Source organism: Lontra canadensis, unplaced genomic scaffold (genome assembly GCF_010015895.1).
Source record: "Lontra canadensis isolate GAN:19392208 unplaced genomic scaffold, GSC_riverotter_1.0 scaffold21, whole genome shotgun sequence".
NCBI lineage: Eukaryota > Metazoa > Chordata > Mammalia > Carnivora > Mustelidae > Lontra > Lontra canadensis.
In genome coordinates this window covers 22,591,413-22,610,006 of record NW_022631015.1, presented here as the reverse complement: position 1 = coordinate 22,610,006, position 18,594 = coordinate 22,591,413, and the positions used below count along the sequence as shown (strand labels likewise).

Genomic DNA, 18,594 nt, shown 5'->3' with positions numbered 1-18,594 from the left:
GTTTAGGTCTTAGGAAGTGTGTCCAGTTGTCTGACCATGACCAGAGTACAGTTTTAGCATGACCCCACGGCCCCTCAAAGGTCTCTCCAGCCCCTGTGCCTGCTCCCTTCCTTGGCACCAAGCAGACTCTGGCATTGATGAGAGCATTTGTCACCTTTGTCGGTGTGTCGCCCCAGCCACCTTCCACCTGACCTGCTGGTCATCGTCCCGTCTCAGAGGATTGGTCTCAGTCTGACTTCTGGGGAGAGTATAGCTTTGAAACTGTGGTGACTGTTGGTTTTTAAGTAGACCCCCTCCTCTCATGAGAAATGCTTTGGTGAGAACAGAGATACCCCTATTGGCATCATTCAGAAATCTCAGATGTCTCGTATTTCCTATCATTGGTGGGAATCTTCCAGAATTACCCGTATGTGTTCTTAACCAGAAGATTTGGTTAAATAAACAGAGTAAAGCACCCTAAAAGCCTTTCTCTTCGAGGGTTAGGGCAACGTCATGAGCTTTGATGTCCTGCGACTCAAGCATGAGCTAATGCTAATTGTTCCCTCGTTTCCCAAAGAGAAACCCTGGTGTCACCCTTGCAGGGTCCCCCTTGCCTTTGGCCACATCTTAAAATCAGAAATAAAAAGCATGTATCGTATAGACTGGTCGGATTTCCTTTTACTTTCCAAAGGAGCACACGAACTCTGGGGTAGACCTAAGTTCCCTTTTAAAGATAGTTGAAGGAAAAGGCTCATTTATAAACCCCTCGACATGGCCCTATAAAAAGAATCTGATAAAAATAAGCAGGATACAAAATTTAGCATGGATTATGTTCCAAATCTTTATATTTTAAATGGAAAGGAGAGACTCAAGGAATACGAAATACACCGAAATTCTACTGGTGGTTGTCCTCAGGTGACGGAGCAGGCTGGTTCTCTCTCACCGTCTCTGTCCTGCCTTCTTTCCACTTCTTTTGTATTTTCCTGATATAGCAGAGTGCTTTTATGCTTAGAAAAACTCAAAATAGCCCAATAATTCCCATTTCCGCCAACAAACCTCAGTATACTTTTTTTTTTTAAACATTTTATTTATTTATTTGACAGAGAGAGAGATCACAAGTAGACAGAGGCAGGCAGAGAGAGAGGAGGAAGCGGGCTCCCCGCCGAGCAGAGAGCCCGATGCGGGGCTCGATCCCAGGACTCTGGGATCATGACCTGAGCTGAAGGCAGAGGCTTTAACCCACTGAGCCACCCAGGCACCCCAAGAACCTCAGTATACTTTAATGGTCATCTTCACATTTCTTCTGGCAGATGAGACCGTCTGTCCATTTCCTTTATGGGTGAATCCATGCATCTCTGAATTAGTCAGCGTGGAGACTTGCCGAAAGGTCAGCCTGTGACTGGGTTCCCGGTGTCCTTACCATAGCAGCCCTAACCTCACGGGGCCCCAAGAGGAACGGCTCCAGTCTGGGGAGGGGGTTCCAGCTCGAGCCAGTCAAACTCCCAAGAACGGACAAGACCACTGATAAAAATACAGTGGAACATAGACGTGTGACCAGGACTGAGCTTTTCAAAGGTTTTTCTTCCTCTTTTATGACTTCTGCTGGGAATGTAACCACGGGCTGTGTGTAGGGCCCTGCTGAGCCATAAAAGCCGTCATCACCTGCCACGCAAGCAACTCTCTGGGGGTGATTTCTACCACTCACTCATTTCTTCTTGACAGTTGGCCGACTGCTACGCTCCCCAGAGAGCTGGCTCTAACCCCCCCACTCTGAATTACACTCAAATGTGCACATTCTGTTTCTGGTGTAAACACGGCAGGAGACCCGCTGGAGGGAGGAAGGGAGGAAGTGGGTGTCCTTGATCCCCTGGCCTCTTTTTATCTGCCTCAGCCCCTTCCCCGGACCCTGCCATCCCCAGGCTCTGTGCCCTTCTTCAAAAGCTGTCTGCTGATTGGAGGAGCTACCTTCTAATTTAAACAAACTCGAGGACTTTCTGTCCAGGGGTGGCGGTCCCTAACCGGGGCCCAGGGCACCTGTATCCCTGTGTTAGGATGTATGAAATCCAAAAGCTCCTGGTCTCTGCTGGGATCCTATCACTGTGCAGCAGAGGAGGAAGCCGCAGGATTCATTGCAGAAACAGCCGAGAGAAACAGCTGGGCCTTCTGGCTTGTTTTTCTAAGAGGCTCAGCTCCGAACAGGAGGGCGTATTTAAATCAAGGTTCTTGGGATTCTTTCCAGAGGAGTTCCGTCCTTCTCATAGATTGGTGAGGTGGGAGAGCTGCCTGATACAACTGCTGGGCCTCTTGCGACAAAGCACAGTGAGGAGCAGACCCCCAGCTTGACCAGAGGCCCGAGAATTTGGGACACCAATGACATTATTTCTTAGAAATCATATTTCTCCTTTGCCAGCCTTATAAATGTACACAATAATGTAAATATACTTGCTACCCGACACTTAACCAGGTATGTTCTTTTTTTTGTCCTTTTATAAATTGAAGCATCATTGACAAGCAATAGCCTATGAATTTCAGGGGTACATCACAGCAAGTCAGCATTTTTCCACATTATGAAGTGACCCCCAGGATAAGTCTCATTGCCATCTGTCCCATCATATGTACTCTTTTGTGCGACGTTCTTTTTCCTTCAGTCCTAACTCGGGGCAGCTCCAAATGTCTGCAATTCCTAAACAGATTTTTGCATGGCGGGGCACCCAGGTGGCTCAGTCACTGAAGTGTCTGCCTTCGGCTCAGGTCATGATCCCGGGGCCTGGGATCGAGCCTCGTGTCGGGCTCCCTGCTCAGCTGGGAAGTCTGTTCCTCCGTCTCCCTCTGACCCCCTCTTTCTCTCTCTCTCTCTATCTCCAATAAATAAATAAGTAAAATCTAAAAAAAAAAAAAAAATTTTTTTTGCATCATACAAATCATACATAATATATTTCCTTTATGAAAATGAATACAAACATTGAAAGACTGCTGACCCCTCCGTCCCCCTGCTCCGTAGACGGTCTTGTGGACGTTTTCTGAACTTTTATATTCCGCGCACATGATTGTATGTTGTTCTGTTTGTAACGCTCCTGGTGTCACACTCTGTTTGTCCTCAGATCTTTCTACGTAGGTCTATTGACTTTAAAACTGCCACAGCAGATCCCGTCCCATGGTTCTGCCGTAACGTACTGACCATTGCTGGAAAGACTAGCGTCCTATCCTGTCCGTTTCTCCACTGCTACGTTGCCTAGCGTGAGCAACCCCTGTACAGGCCCCTTGGTAAACTTGAGTCTTTGTCTACAGGAAAGACCAAGGAGTAGACGTGATGCTCTAAAGGATCCCTATGTTTTACTTCTCTAGCACATACTGCCAAATTGCCCTCCAAACTTTGGGTACCGCTTTCTACCCCTAAGGACAATGATACTGCCGTTTCACTGTGGTCCTTTTTCTCCAGTTAAGGCTTTTAGGCCAAAGGAGCATCCGCTGTTAAGATGTACATTGCTCCAAGGAAATGACTGGTTTTAAGTCTTTAAAGCCTTGAAAGGCAGCCGTGTCGTTTTGGGGGTGGTTTGGCTGGACGCTGGGAACACCGCATCCTTGGGATTTCTAGGAAGCCAGGAAGGAGCCTGCAGACTTGGCTGACTCAGCAGGCCCCAAAGTGGGAGTGGAGTCACCAAAAAGGTGATAACAGAGCGTCTGTGGGAAAACTTGCAAGTGGGAAGGAGATGGGAGAGCTGGAAGACGGGTCTGGGTCTGGAAGAACTGGGGGAACTAACCCTACTTCAGAATTAAGGGTGTGGACGGGGCACGTGTGTGATTACTCTCGTTCCTAAGACCTCCTCCTCTGTCTACCCCGTCCCTACCTTCTCCCTTCCTCCAGGAGCCTGACTATGTGTAGGGACTGCACACACTAGTTTTATGACTCTCCTGGGGCAGCGGGGCAGCCTCCAGGAGAATGGACCTGCAGGATAGAGATCTCAGCCTAAACCAGCTCTCGGCCAAATTCTTTCCCGCTAATGGTCATTTCTAAGACCAGAAAGGCTCATTCCTATGGATCATCCATTCAGCCTATAAGTATGATGAAAAGCTTCTCAGGGTTTTACCCATCCCAACGCAATTCACATTCTGAAAACCTTGGGCAAAGGTTTGTTTTAGGCTCATGACCTTTCCTTATCTATCACTTAACTAAGGAAGAAGGTAAATTATTCTGCCATCCGGTTGATATGTTTTACTCGCTCACTGTTCAATTCGTTTAACAAGACAGTTAAACTTTGCAAAGAGAGGCTTATTTAAAACTGAATAGTTCTTTTTAAAAGTTGGATCTGAGAAATTGTAGCGGATTATTTTAACTGAAGTTTTAAAGTTTCCAAAAAAATTGAAAATTTCAGCCAACATCACCCCCACCCCCCTTTTCTTTGCTGAGATGAGACTAATAATCACCTGAGGGCCTTTTCAAAGTCTGGATCCCCACGTGGCACTCTGCATTAGTTAAACTGAATGCCTGGGAAAGGGGGAACCAGAGGCCCGTATGGAAACTACCAAGCCAATGGATAAGAGAAAAAAAATCTTTTTGGCTTAAAAATTTCTAGGAAGTACAAGATAACTGTGCCATTAAGATATTTTAAATGCTTTCATTCTTTTCCTGTGGTCAAAGAACTCTATAATGCAACAGTAGATCATGAGCAGTAATTTAAAAAATGAGATACAATACTTATAAAATTTGCCACATTTCGGAAAACCTGGGTGGCTCAGTCAGTTGAGCGTGCAACTCCTGATCTCTGCTCAGGTCTTGATCTCATGGTCATCAGTTCAAGCCTGAACTGCGCTCCATGCTGGGCATGGCACCTATTTGAAAAATTTTTTTTGCAAATTTAAACCTTACGGTGCGTTTTTGTTTATAACACGAGTACAGAAATAACACAAACTGTAACATCTTCTTGATGTTCATGACGAGTTTGCATGTAGACACAAAGGTCCTCAGGCATGCTTTCTGCACCTGAGCAGTGGACAGACCTCTTTGTAAGCGGCCAAGGACACTTAGGAGACACTTAGGACGCTCATTAAGTCCTGCATTTTGTCCTGCCATTGGTGCACTAGATACGAACTTTACTGCACTCACACGCTTCCACTTTATCAGTTTGAAAATTCTAAAGAATGCCTACAAAACTTAAACTCACCCCCAGCCCCTCCCAAGGCTGGAATGGAAGGGGTGGGGCACCAGTCCCAGTCCCATCCAGGTCAGAGAGCGAGCTGGCTGCCTCCTGCAGGGCTGGCTGGGCTGGGCGTGACTCAGCACCTGTGCATTGCAAGAATGCCTGCCGAGCCCAGAGCGATTCTTCTGGGGGGCAGCGGAGGGAATGAGGGGATTTAACAACCAGCCGCCCTCTGGGGGAGGGGCCCTCCATTCTCTCTCTGGGGAAGCAACTCAGGCCAACCTCCTTCCTTTGCTGAGCTGCCAGGAGTAGTATTGAGTAAGGCCTGCCTGGGGGGGTTCTTCCCTCACAACCTGGCATCATATCCTATCTCCTGGCATATCTGGATAGATGGGAAGTTCTGCGGCCGTGTCTCTTAGCTGCTTAGCTTGCTTCCTGGCTGGGTCTTTCGAGGACAGTGGTTGATGCCTTCACAAGGGCCAGTGTGGTGTCTGCCCACCTTGGAAGCCCTCAGCCTGGACAGTAGCTGCCTCCCCCTGCCCCTGGGAGCCTGCTTCTCGACCGCCCCCCATCCAGCCTGAGGGTCCCTGCTAAGACAACGTGCTTCCAGTGTGCCTGACCTACGGGCATAGAGTTCCCAGACAGCTCAGACCCATCCTTTGGGGGAAATGACCTTGGACTCACGTCCCGCCAAAGCTGTGTTTGGACAGTCCGTCTTAGTCGTATGTGGGGAGTCGAGACAAGAGCCAAGCAAGGGGCGGAATGGGGTGGATGCTTCCCACCGTCTTCCCCTCTCCTTCCGTCCCTCTGCTCTGGTGTGTGTATCTTGAGAACATGAAGATGAGCCCTTGTGGGAGGATCTCTGTACTCGCCTCCTTCCGCGAGGCCACGATAGTGCACGATCCTATCTGAGACTTAAGGGTAGAGAAAAGGAGAACACGTTGAAGTAAATTCATTTCTAAAGAAACCTGGTGTTTTCCGCCATCTGGCTTCTCAGTGTCAGATTCTCCCCTGAGATTGGACTGGGTTTTGAACGTGATTCAGGACCTGGCTAACGCTTTGACTTGACCTATTTGTGTGTTTCTGCTGTTGTTTTTCTTGTTGAACAGAGGTAAACATTTCAAAGTGTTCATGTATTTGAACCTTGTCTTAAATATATATATATCCCTGAAAAGAAACCTAAACCTAAAATGACTGATAATTGTGTGCAGTTTCTATCTATTTCTGTCTCAGGAGGTGGGTATCTTTTTTTTCTTCACCTGAGAGCTGAACCCTTTGGCTTGAAAAGAGCAGGTTGTAGGACCTAATGGTCTCATGACTCACCTCACCTCACCTTTGCCATTGTTGACAAGCGGAGTGTTTTTTCTGTCTGGACCTGCCTGTAATTTGCCCTAATCTTTCCACTCTCTTCCAGGACTACCAGCCAGACTCCCAGAAATCATGTTGGTAGGATCCCAGTCCTTCTCGCCTGGGGGCCCCAATGGGATCATCAGAAGCCAGTCCTTCGCGGGGTTCAGCGGCCTACAGGAGAGACGGTCCAGGCAAGTCGGGTGTGGTTCTGTCCTGGGATGTGGCTCGAGAAGGACGTGAGCTCATGCCCTCAAGAGGCTCTGTGAGCGTGTAGCCTTGTCAAAACTCACACACATGCACACGCGCACACACACACACAAAATAAGAAATTATTTAAATCTCTTTCACGGAGAAGATGTAATGTACCAAACATTAAGTGCCATAGTTTCTTTTTTGTCATCTAGGATTCCTCCTGCCAAGCAGATGGCTGAGGATTTGGGGTAAGCTAGCGGTTTGAGTGCCTGGCTCTCCCCACCCCCAGCCTTCGGGCCACACGTTTCCCACTGCAGCCACGCCAGGGAGACTGTATTTGCTGTAAGGTTGTGCGGTGGGTAAAGACAGCCTCTGCAGAGCGGCTCTGGGAAACAGATGTCCTTCAGAAACAGGCTTGGGAAAGTCAATCCTCTGGTTTCTCTGGAATCTCCCTTCCTCTAAAATAGGACTTCGGGGAACTCAAGCAGGAACATATGGGTCACGAAATAGGTACATGGAATTAGTCTGGCCTCAGTTTTTCTGACATGACAGAGGTCTTGGGCACTCAGGGGCCTACATGCTCTGGCCTGTCATGTCCCCTCTGGTACAGACGGTTACACAGAGGAAAAGAATCACCTGGGAGGCACAGGGCAGGCACCTGTGAGACCTGGGGGTTATGGCTTTCCCTTAGACAGCAGGTCGGTGAGGTTCTGGCCTCTCAGTCTCCCAATCAGATCTGTGGTTGGGCTCTTAAGTTGTCAGGTGTCCGCCTCCCCCTGTGGGCTGCTCCCTGCCACTAACAGGAACACTGAGTTTTGTGTTCCACCTAAAGATGATGCCCTCCAGAGAAAGAAAACTTAAAAAAGCCTTCGGTTCGGCTACATGGGCCTTCCTTGAACACCGTCTGGCATGGCCCTTTATCCAGAAACTCCTTGTTCACATTCTAGTCGAGTTTAGTGAACGCTTGTCCGAAAGCTGCGCAGCAAGCGTCTTCTCTTCATTGGCTTCTACCCTTCTGCTTCTTTGTTTCCTTGGAACCACTTGTCCTTGGCTTTCTATAAGGTTTCAGGGGTGCGGGATGTCTTCTCTCAGGGTCCCTGACCTGACCCTGGGGAGCCACTGCCCTGTCAATCTTCCAGATTTTGGCAGTTTATAAATCTCATAGCAAATCGACCAATAAACCACACGTACGATGGCTCAGGTGTTCAGCTACTGGGGACCTGTACCTTCCCCAAATGACACGAACACAAACACAAGATGATTCAGAGGGTGTTTCTTTGCTCAGACCCTTTTGGATCCTGAAAGTCACAATTTCCTTTTCCTCCGCACAGATGTAACTCCTTCATCGAAAATCCCTCTGCGCTCAAGAAGCCTCAGGCCAAACTGAAGAAAATGCACAATTTAGGACACAAAAACAACAACCTCCCCAAAGAGCCTCAGCCTCAGCGAGTGGAAGAGGTCATCAGAGCCTTGAAAAACGGCCTCGAGTAAGACAGTGGACGCTATTAACCGCCTAGAATGTTTTTCCTTTCTAAAATCCTCAGGGGCGAGGAGGGGAGCGCAGGAAAGTTTTTAGAGATCATTTTAAAGTGTCTATTGCTGTAGTAGGTATTTTATTCTCCTACCGTAATCGAGGAAGCCTTAAATGAGTCTCAAATACATGAAATATGTCGGGTTTCTACATCACATCCATAACCTTGAAGGAGATCTGAACTAGTGATGTGTTTAACTCAGCACAGTGTTGGGTTTCACATAAACAGCAGTGGACAGACAGCTCTAACTTGGTGATCGCTGAGGAAGGATTCTGAAACCTTCCCGAGTTATTATATTACATAGTATACTGTATATGTATTATGCCATATTATCCTACGGATTGTTGACCCAGAGTAAGATCCTCCTGATACGCGGGGAGACCTCTAGAGTCGGTGTTGTATTTAAGGGGACAGAATTCTGTGAGCCTGGACCCAGGATAGCTGCCATCCTTGTTTGGCCGCACTCTCTCCCCCACTGCTTTTTCTTTTTTGGACTTTCCAGCCTCACAGGGGCTCCCCTTTTTGGCCATCTGGGTGGTACCAGAAACGACTCCTGGAGCTTTCAGAAAGTCGAGAGATTGGGAAACACACAGCCACTTCCCCCCACTGACTCTGCCTTCCCCAGAGCAGGTCTTGGCTTCCTCGTCCCCTTCGGAAGGACAAGGTCAAAGCCAGCCCAGAGCTCACGAGTATGTGTCCTGTTATTTTTGCAGTGAGTATCTGGAAGTTCACCAGACAGAGTTGGACAAGCTGACAGCTCAGCTAAAAGATATGAGAAGAAACTCTCGCCTGGTAGGTACCGTCCAGTCATTAGGAGGTTAACACAGTATTCCCTTTTTGGACTAAGAATCTTTTTTTTTCCTTCCTATTGGATGGGGATGTATAGCTGGGGAAGGGGAGGAGGATGGGGACGAGCAAGAACCTTTAAGAAAAGCAGATCCAAGGGGCAGAATACTATCTGCTCCCTGATGTGTGTTTGAGAAAGAGGTTAAATTCCTTCTTACTGCTCTATTCTTAATACTTCTCAGTATTTTCCAAGCATGTTGATGTGGATACACTTTATAATCAGGAAAAAAATACTAAACAGAAGCAACTACATGGCCCTACTCTAAATCATAAAAGGACAGGAAAAGTTGGGGTGCTCCTAGCATTTTGTTAGCACAGAATTTGGAGCCCAGAACTACTAAGAAAATAGGATAGGTCAGTGACATCAGCGAGGGCAGGGGACCCAAGTGCACCTGTTATGAGAAGGTGGGAGGAGTCCCTGTGCCCATTCCGTTCTGTTTCCTTATGCTCCGGCAGCTGACAGGTGGCCTCTAGTCTGATGACTTTGTGAGGACTTGTCTGGTTGACCTATACACCTACAGGTCACCTGTATACTATTTTAAATGATTTTGTTCAGTTCGAAGTGATCTTAGACCTTAATGTCTCAAGGTGTCAGAAAGCCTAGAAAAAGTCCACGTGCTAGGAGATACCACAGAGCCTTAATGGCCGTCGCCTCCTGCTGCTTTCAGAGACCTGCTAAGATGTGCAGTGGTGTCCTTCGTACAGGCTTAGAGACTAAAAGCTTTATAGAAGCTAAAGATTTTACACCCCGATGATGTTAGAGTAGGAACCACCCCATCTCTATGGGGAGTGACTCCTTACAGGATGGCCTTCCACACTTCCGAATGCCCTTGACCATCCTCAGTGGCAACACATGTTTCTCCTTGGAGAACAATGGTGAATGGATACAGGAGCTCCGGCTGGGACCTGGTGTTCCATAAAAAAAAAACAAAAACGAAAACACCTCCTGATGGGGGACGTGGGAATGGCGTGTCGATTATTCTGTGATATTATGAGCACACAGGAAATGAACTTGCTTAAAAAACAATTTGTGAAAGGCTTATCACTGCCCTCCAGGACGCTCCTTAAACACCAGTTTTGTGTGTTTACAGGGGAGGGTGAGTGTTTGTTTCACTCATCTACCCCTGCTCCATTCTCTGTTAACTTGTTTTCCTTATTGAAAAGTTAATATGAATGTATGTGCCCGTCAGGGTATAAGAGAGGAGAGGGGAAAGCAAGTGAGACCTTTGGGTGCAGAGAGATTGCACTGGAATTCTGGAGACACAGAGGATAAGTAAATATCGGCTCCTAAAGTACTCTGCCTGCTATTTCAAATAACCCAGTGGAACTTTACAGGAGTGATCGTTTCTTCCCCAGTAATGCAGAAATGAACACTGAATCCCTCTGTTGACCTCAACAACAGTTTTGAGGAAACTATGTTCTAATCCAGACACCCTTTTTTTTTTTTTTATTTTAGGGTGTGCTATATGACCTAGACAAGGTAAGTTACCATCCTGTGCGGGAGTGTTGCGGGAAAACAAAACACGGCATATTTGCGGAGAGATCCGTGATTTCCTCTTTAGGCATAACCAGATCTCCAAGAACTGATGATTTTTCTCAGCCTAGTAAAGGTCATGCTTTTCTCTAATGAGGGGTGTGAATAAGTACCATGATCTGTAGCTCCAATAATGTCTTTAAGGTCACTTTCATAAAAATGCCACCTGGTTGTAGGGTTTCTCTGCGTGCTGGTAAGTTCCAAGAACTTCCAAGTGTTGGAAGGCCCTTACCTGTTCTCTCTAACTGACTACCGTGTTTCATCAAATTGAAGACCTCTCTGATGGGAAAACACGGCGTTATTTTCTATGACCCTAAGGACAAAAAAAAGTGATTCCAGGTAAACCCTGGCATGGTTTGCTCTATTCGCTTAAAATTTGTATCTTGTACTTCCTGACAAAACTCTTCTAGCCTTCTTTTAAATGTAGATTGTGTTTTTATTTACTCACATGTGCTCCTGCTGCTCCCTTTACGTGCCTTTCCATATACACGTCATTTTAATGCTGAATCACGGTGTAAATTTTTTTTTGAAGACATTTGAAAGGGTAATTAAACTTAATGCATGTAATAACAATATTTATAACTCCAACGAGGAGATGACACATGAACCACTATCATTATATTTGAGCACGTACAGACAGCAGTTTCAAAATGCACCCCGGTTTCGGAGACACCAAACTATAGGGGGGTGAGTTCATCTTCAAGATGAAAAAATATGTTGCTGTCTTGCCAGAAATCCAGCAAATTCCATTTGATTGGCCTCCCTCGGTGTTTAGCACAAAGATTCCGATTACTAACTCAAGTTCATCTCTCGGAATACTTGTTTGATATTTTAGAAGATGCTTTCCGAATTGTTATCAGAGATTCTCTGAAATAGCCAAGATGGGAAGAAAGAGGAGATATTTAGCATTTTCTGGTAATTTGGAGGATGAGATTGGGAAGAAGATACTCTTGCCAGTCAAGATCAGTTAAACTGTTAATGACTACTTTTTCAAACAACTTCTTTTAATTTCAGCAAATAAAAACAATTGAAAGATCCATGAGACGCCTGGAGTTTCACATTAGTAAGGTAATGAAGTTCCCATTGTCTGGGCTTCTGGGTTTCTGTTCTCAGTCACTAATCAGTACGCCTTTGGTCTAAGCACGGCATCCAGTCCACGGAGAATTGCTTACCTAAGTAACTCCTAAGCTGAGTCACAGTTAATTCTTCCAACAGTCAGGAAAGATGGAGAAGCAGGAGAAGAGGACCTGACACTCTGGCATAGCTCTGACTCTCCATTGCTCGGGTTCAACAAACATTTAGGTGGCTCCCACGGAGCCTCCTGCTGGGCTCTCACCTCCCGTGCAGTCTTCCTAAAGATTGAACCAAACTCACCGTACCAGACACTTCACACTTGCGTTAACTTGGTACCCCATAAATTAATTCCTGAAGCCCTTAAAAGTACTTAGAACAGCTGCCACGTACGTCCCCAAACTCTTTCTCAAGCTCCTGGCTCCTGTCCTTCCTCGCATGGCATGGTTTCCAGGCACATTTTCTTTCTCTGTCGCCTCCATCAATGTGGGCCATTTTGTCAGGACCCCTGACACCTAGCCCCAAACCCTACAGATAGTTCACGGAGGGTCCAGCCAGCCTCATGTGGAGTGGGACTCTTAGCCCCTTGTCTGGACACTACCATGCATTCCCCAGGAAACCTGAAAATAGTTCCCTTTGGGAGCCACTAAATCCCACCAATGGTAATTCCTGTTTCCATCCACGTGCGTCGGTCTCTCTTCCAAGCAGAGAGACTAGAGCCCTCAGCCGATCTCTCTGCGAGGAGTCAGAAGAACCTCGTTTCCAGTCGCGTCCTCTCTGGGCTGAACCGAACCCATGCAAACCTTGACTTTCCACCCTGTGCGGGGAGGGGCATGCATTCAATCTACATGATCCTAAGAAGCCTTTCGTTTTAAGATTCTATGATGAGTTAGATGTATAGAAACGGACGTACACGCAGCTGCCTTTGCATGTTCCCACTTTGAAAAATATCTACTCCCCGGGCGAATCTGAAATTACTCCCATTTCTGCTAAACTCCGTGAATAACACAATGACATCCATTCGAAGGTATCTGTGTGGCAGGTAGGTGTTGGCAAATCACTCTGTTTGGTTTGAAACGCAGCAAGAAAACAAAATCGCACTCGGGTATGAGAGTATTTCTCCATCTTCTGGCCATTGTCGTTAGCCAGGACCATCCTGGGGGGCACGAAAGGCGGGGGGTCGTCTATTGTGCACCGCACACCTTCCAAGTGATATTGAACTGAACAAGCCCAGCAGTTGACTTGGTGAGTCTCTGCTGACATAGGGGTGAGACCAACACTTGCCTACAGACTGGCAGTTCCCACTCGAGTGGGTACAGAGTTACCCTTTATCCTGCGGGCTAGTTCCATTTGGCTAGGATAGGTTGGCATTGAAGTAAAAACAAAGAATTAACTCTTCTGCCAATGCAGAGTAACAGACTGCATCTTTAGGGCTAAACCGGTGTCCCCATGAGCAGTTTCCTGTAGAGAGAATTATAGTCTCAGACTTGAGCAAACCCAGTAGTGGGGAAAAGGGAAGAAGGGGCAGCTTCCCAGGGTACCCTGTGGGTGAAACAGTCTGGCGGGCCCCGGAAGAAGGATCCACTCTCATGGTTCTAGAGCTTTTGTGGAGACCAACCCCACGAGAACGATCTGCAACGTTTATGTAAAATTCCAGATTCCAGCCCGGCCCTGAACTACCAAATCAGAATCCCAGAGAGGGGGCCTGGGCATCAGCATTGTAACAAGCCCACCAGATGAATCTTAGCTTGGCATTCGTGTATGGCAGACCCCACCCCCGCCAGCCATCAACCCCAAGATTTCATCAGCAGATTCACCACCCGTCACCTTGTATCTGCCTCTTAATCAGAGACAGACCCATCGACCCCACAGTTGAAAGGCTTCTTTCCAGAGTTTGGCCATTGCTCTCAGCAAAGTGGAGTGACTTGTTGAGGGAAAGAGCAACAGAGAATCCTGTAACCAGACAATAATTTTAGTCTGTTAATGTGCCTCTTCTGAGCTGAGAGTGATTGACCTCCAGACACAGACGGCAACGGTAGAAAATTCCGCCTACTCTAACGGGTCCTCCTGACACTTTGTCGTGAGCACCCGAAACCTGCTTCAGAACAAAAGAGAGATTCTAACCTCTGAAACCATTATATTCATCTCCACCTTCCCCTGGTCTACGGCCTTCTGAGGGAATAAAGTTTGACCTGAAATGAAAAATTCAAGTTGTCCGAGGCAGGTTCCTGCCTTGCAGAAGTCCCTAATTTCCTTTGCCTGTGCCAAAGGCTGGTGTCCGTGTCCTTTTCATCTGCCTGCAAATTCCTGTGGTTAGCTGGCGAGTGTGCTGACGATGGAGGACAGCACAAGACCGTGGACATATATCCGATCAGCAATAACCAGGTGTCTTCCACTCAAGCACTGTCCATACCTGGAGCTGGTCTTTGTTGTAGGAGACTGTCCCCTGTCCTGAGGGACGTTTCGCGACATCCCGGCCCTCTGTCCCTACCAGATGGCAGTAACACCTCCCAGCTGCGATGCTGGAAAAAACAGCCCCAGCTTTTTGCCAAATGTCCCCTGGGTGTCAAAGCTGCCTTGGGTTGATGGGGAACTGCTGTCTTTGAGACAATAAGTGCTTATCAGGCTTATAGAATGAGTCCGATCCACAGTCACTTACAAACAGTATATTATTGTTTGGAATGTAAGCATAGATGTATAGCAGAGAAATGCCGAGTTCTGAAATGTTCAGTTTGATCAAGTTTTGACCGTTGTGCTTCACCCTCATTTTTTTTTTAAAGATTTTATTTATTTGAGAGTAAGCATGAGCGGCGGGGAAAGGCAGAGAGAGAGGGAGGGAGAAGCAGGATCCCTGCCGAGCAGGGAGCCCAACTCGGGACTCGATCCCAGGACCCCAGGATCATGACCTGAGCCAAAGGCAGACATTGAACCAGCTGAGCCATCCAAGTGCCCCTCTTCAACCTTATTTTAAGAATAATTTAACAGATTTGTTTTCTCTATTGTTGAGGCTCTTTATTGAAAATGATTTTTGCGGGGCGCCTGGGTGGTTCAGCAGGTTAAGCCTCTGCCTTCGGCTCAGGTCATGATCTCAGGGTCCTGGGATCAAGCCCCACATCGGGCTCTCTGCTCAGTGGGGAGCCTGCTTCCCCACCCCTCTCTCTGTCTTCCTCTCTCTCTACTTGTGATTGTTCTCTCTGTCAAATAAATAAATAAAATCTTTAAAAAAATGATTTTGGGGGGGATTTTATTTATTTGAGAGAGAGCAAGAGCAGGGAGAGGGGAAGAAGGAGAGGGAGAAGCAGGCTCTCTGCCGAGCAGGGAGCCTGATGAGGGGCTTAATCCCAGGACCCCAGGATCATGACTTGAGCCAAAGGCAGACGCCCTATTGAAGATGATTTTGTAAAGTCTTGACTCAAGTTCTTTTTTAAAAAAATGCTAAATGTAGATGTGTGAATATCACCTTGTGACAATACTCTTAAAATGGTAGGAGCCTTGTGGAAATCCTTCCCCTGCTTGTTCCTTATGTAGAAAACTGTGGTCTCCATCACCCAGTACTTGGCTCACACAGCCTCCCAATGTTAAGTTCATTTTTATTTCATGAATTTGAAAAGAAGGCTCAGATTGAAATCTGCTTTGAAAGAGAAAATGGATCCCAGTGGCTAAAACAACGATGATTTGTCTCCGGCTCAAAGGATGATGCTTCAGGGGTTAGGGAGGGCCTGGGTGGCTCAGTCGGTTAAGCAGCTACCTTTCTGCTCTGGTCGTGATCTCAGGGTCCCAGGATGGAGCCCCATGTGGGGCTCCCTGCTCGGAGAGGAGTCTGCTTCTCCCTCTGCCTCTGGCCCTCCCCCTGCTTATGCTCTTGCTCTCTCTCAAATAAAATCTTTTAAAATCGTTTTTTGAAAGATTTTTATTTATTTATTTGACAGTGAGAGGGAACACAGGCCAGGGGAGTGGGAGAGCGAGAAGCAGGCTCCCCGCCGAGCAGGGTCCCTGATGCAGGACTCAATCCCAGGACCCTGAGATTGTGACATGAGCCGAAGGCAGATGCTTAACCGGTGGAGTCAGCCATGCACCCCAAATACATGAATAAACTCTTTATAAGTAAAGAAGTAAGAGGATGATGCTTCTACCAGAGTTTCCTGGCGGGGGTCAGAAATTAAACATCTTCCAGACTGAACAGTGGCTGGGGTCCCTCCTTCCAAGCAGGGTTGAACAGTGCTGTCGCTTGTACTCCCTCCTGTGACTGCGACAGGTGGACGAGCTCTATGAAGCGTACTGTATCCAGACGCGCCTCCAGGACGGAGCCAGCAAAATGAAGCAGGCGTTCGCGGCCTCGCCGACCAGCAGAGCTGCCCGGGAGAGCCTATCGGAAATCGGCCGCAGCCACAGGGAGTACACGGAGGTAGGTGCCAGCCAGCGGGGCAGGTGGCCAGGGGCTGCCCGGCAACGTCATTCTGCCCGAGGGAGATGTCCTACTGTTGGCCCCTCCCGCACTGTTTTGGGGCAGTCCGTGGGATCGTTTAAGATGACCGTCCAGCTGTTCCATCGGTATTTTGGCTCAGAGTCGTCCCTGGACGCCACAGCCTTCGTTGGCCTTTCCTGGTCCCTGAGCATCGCTGTCGGGCACGTGTCTCCTTGTGCCTTGGAACGTGCCTGCTCATGACCCTGAAAACGCACACGAGGTCAGAAGCTATGAAGCTGCTCACGGATCGTGTCTTAAAGTCCTCCGGGCTCCCTGTGGCCCTGTGGTCTTTGTGCAGGCAGGCTACGGATGCCCACCTAAAATTTCAGGGGCTGCAGGAGCAAGCCACAAGGCCCCGGTTTTGAGATTCTAAGTACACGCCAGAATTTTCTAGCGTCCAGCCTAATCTGGCTTTATTCCTGGAAGTGGCTCGGTCCCAGCGGGTAAGATAGCTACGCTGAAAGCTAGTTATCACCAACGCCCCTGCCTGTGATGATTTTATCGTAAGGAAGTCCCTTTCCTTCTTGAAGGAGACAAGACAAAGAGCCACGAGCAGAAGTGGGCCTCCCTTGGCTTCTGCCTCTGAGGCCCCTGAATCTGACACAGGGAGCCCTTCCCTCCTCCTGGGGCCACCTGATACCAAGTGTCCTTGATGAAAGACTGAATTATTCAAGCAGCAAGGCTCACTATCTCCTGGTCTGCTCAGAGATCCAATTTCATGATTGAAGTCATCAGCCTCCTGGGGGCTCATAAGGGCCTGCCAGGCTGTTCCCAGGGCTGAGCCCCTGTCCCAGCCTCAGGAGGGACCCTGTGGGTTGCCTTGTATGGTCACTCCGGGAGCGCCTCTAGTCTGAACTTTGTCTCTTTTTGTAGTCCGGAAACACAGCTTCTTCACCTATGTTCCCCTTTCAGATGAATGCTTGTTAGACGCATAAAATAAAACACGTGGAATCCAGGAACTCAAAGGAAACCAATGATACTGAAATAGTTACTTCAGTATTAGCAGTCCATTTATCAAAATACCTTGAAAGCAAAATAATTTTGATACAGTACTGTTTTGTTTATGCCACGTTATTATTAGAACATCAAAATTAAATCATCAGCTCTAACATTGACACAAGGTATAGGAAGTTATAAAATTTTAAAGCAGCACAAAGTATGAACGATTGTTCAAGGTTGGTGTGAGCACACAGGTGATTTCTATCAGTCGGAGCCACAGGCCCGCCTCATACCACTGGGGCTCCCTTCCTACGTTCCTACACTTCCACACCATGCATTTCACGTAGAGGTTGTGAAATCATGGGGACTTTCTCTTCCCGCATCCAAGTTTATGGACCCCGGGGTTGAGACTCTGGGTTAGAAGCAGCCCCGGTTCGTGAGACCTCATTTGTGCATGGCTCAGGAATAAAAGAGCACTTAAAATGGGCCCTTTGGAGTCCAGGAGCAGTCCCTGACCGCAGCCCGGAGAAGCTGCCCATTCTAGAACATTCGCGGGCCATTTCCGAAATACCCATCCTTGCTCAGGTGCCAGCACATGGCATCCAACTTCACTCCCACGTTTGGAGATGTAGAGGACCGTTTCAGCAAGAGGAACTGTGCCCTTCGAGGAGAGAGGAGTCAGAGTTCTGTAGCGTCCTGCCTGACATGGGCTGGTTTTTTATCTTCGTGACCCAGCGGGTCTGGAATTTGAACACAGAATGTTTTGGGTGAGAGCCTTGGGGGGCTGTGCCAGGACTCATCCCCAGCTGCCTGGGTGCCACAGAAGAGCCTCCAGACCGCAGAAGTCCTCACCTGCTGTACCAGCTCCCACCACCCCAGGTTTTCTGGAAGTCACCTGTGGCAACCCTGCCTGACACGCTGATGTCACAGGCATTTGGGGAAAGTGTCCTGTGTTCCTTCCCCGAGCCGTGCAGGGCTCTATGAGAAGGGGTTCGCGATACTGAGACTTCATTTCAGGCAGCACAGAGCTCAGACTTAAGGAAGTTTCCCCAGCGTATGCTAAGCGATCCGAGGCACCAAGAGCTCACAAGGGCGAAGTGCCATTCTCTTTGCACCCCATCCGCACACCAGTGTGGGAGAGCGATCTTCTGAAAGCACGGAGGCACAGACAGGAACAGGACGCTGTCACCTCACTCAGCAACCCTGAAGTCCTCAGCTCACAAAATGCAATCAGGACCACTCCCTGTCAGGGCTCCTGGGGTGTGGTTAGTGGGCATGGCCACCCCTAGGGGCGGGGCCCCACCGTGGAGGTGGGCTGCTGAGGGAGAAGACGACAGGTGTCACCCCACCCCCACTCACGGGGGTGGGGACAGTCAAGGTCAAGGCAGCTTCCAAAGTTGAAGCCTTCTGAGCTGCCCAAGGGCCCCACTGGGGAGAGCCGCTGACCGCCCTTTTCCTTTTTTGATCTCGAGCTGCGATTGCTCTGTGTAGGTCCTAAGATCAGGAGGAAGTGGGGCGGGCTTGGGTAGTGACATGTCTAACCACACT

At 48.3% G+C, this 18,594-nt stretch overlaps 1 protein-coding gene across 9 annotated transcripts in view; it reads left to right on the top strand.

The window, feature by feature from the left end:
- Nucleotides 1-18,594, top strand: part of RIPOR2 (RHO family interacting cell polarization regulator 2) — a 209,138-nt gene that overhangs the window by 148,826 nt on the left and 41,718 nt on the right. For all 9 annotated transcript variants that reach the window (XR_004383163.1, XM_032861654.1, XM_032861660.1 and 6 more), the window contains exons 2-7: nucleotides 6,532-6,658; nucleotides 7,991-8,146; nucleotides 8,905-8,983; nucleotides 10,494-10,517; nucleotides 11,586-11,639; nucleotides 15,898-16,047. Coding sequence is in view for 8 of the 9 variants with exons in the window: in XM_032861654.1 (XP_032717545.1) it covers nucleotides 6,532-6,658; nucleotides 7,991-8,146; nucleotides 8,905-8,983; nucleotides 10,494-10,517; nucleotides 11,586-11,639; nucleotides 15,898-16,047 (590 nt within the window). In the remaining variant the exon portion in view is untranslated. The remainder of the gene's footprint in view (nucleotides 1-6,531; nucleotides 6,659-7,990; nucleotides 8,147-8,904; nucleotides 8,984-10,493; nucleotides 10,518-11,585; nucleotides 11,640-15,897; nucleotides 16,048-18,594) is intronic.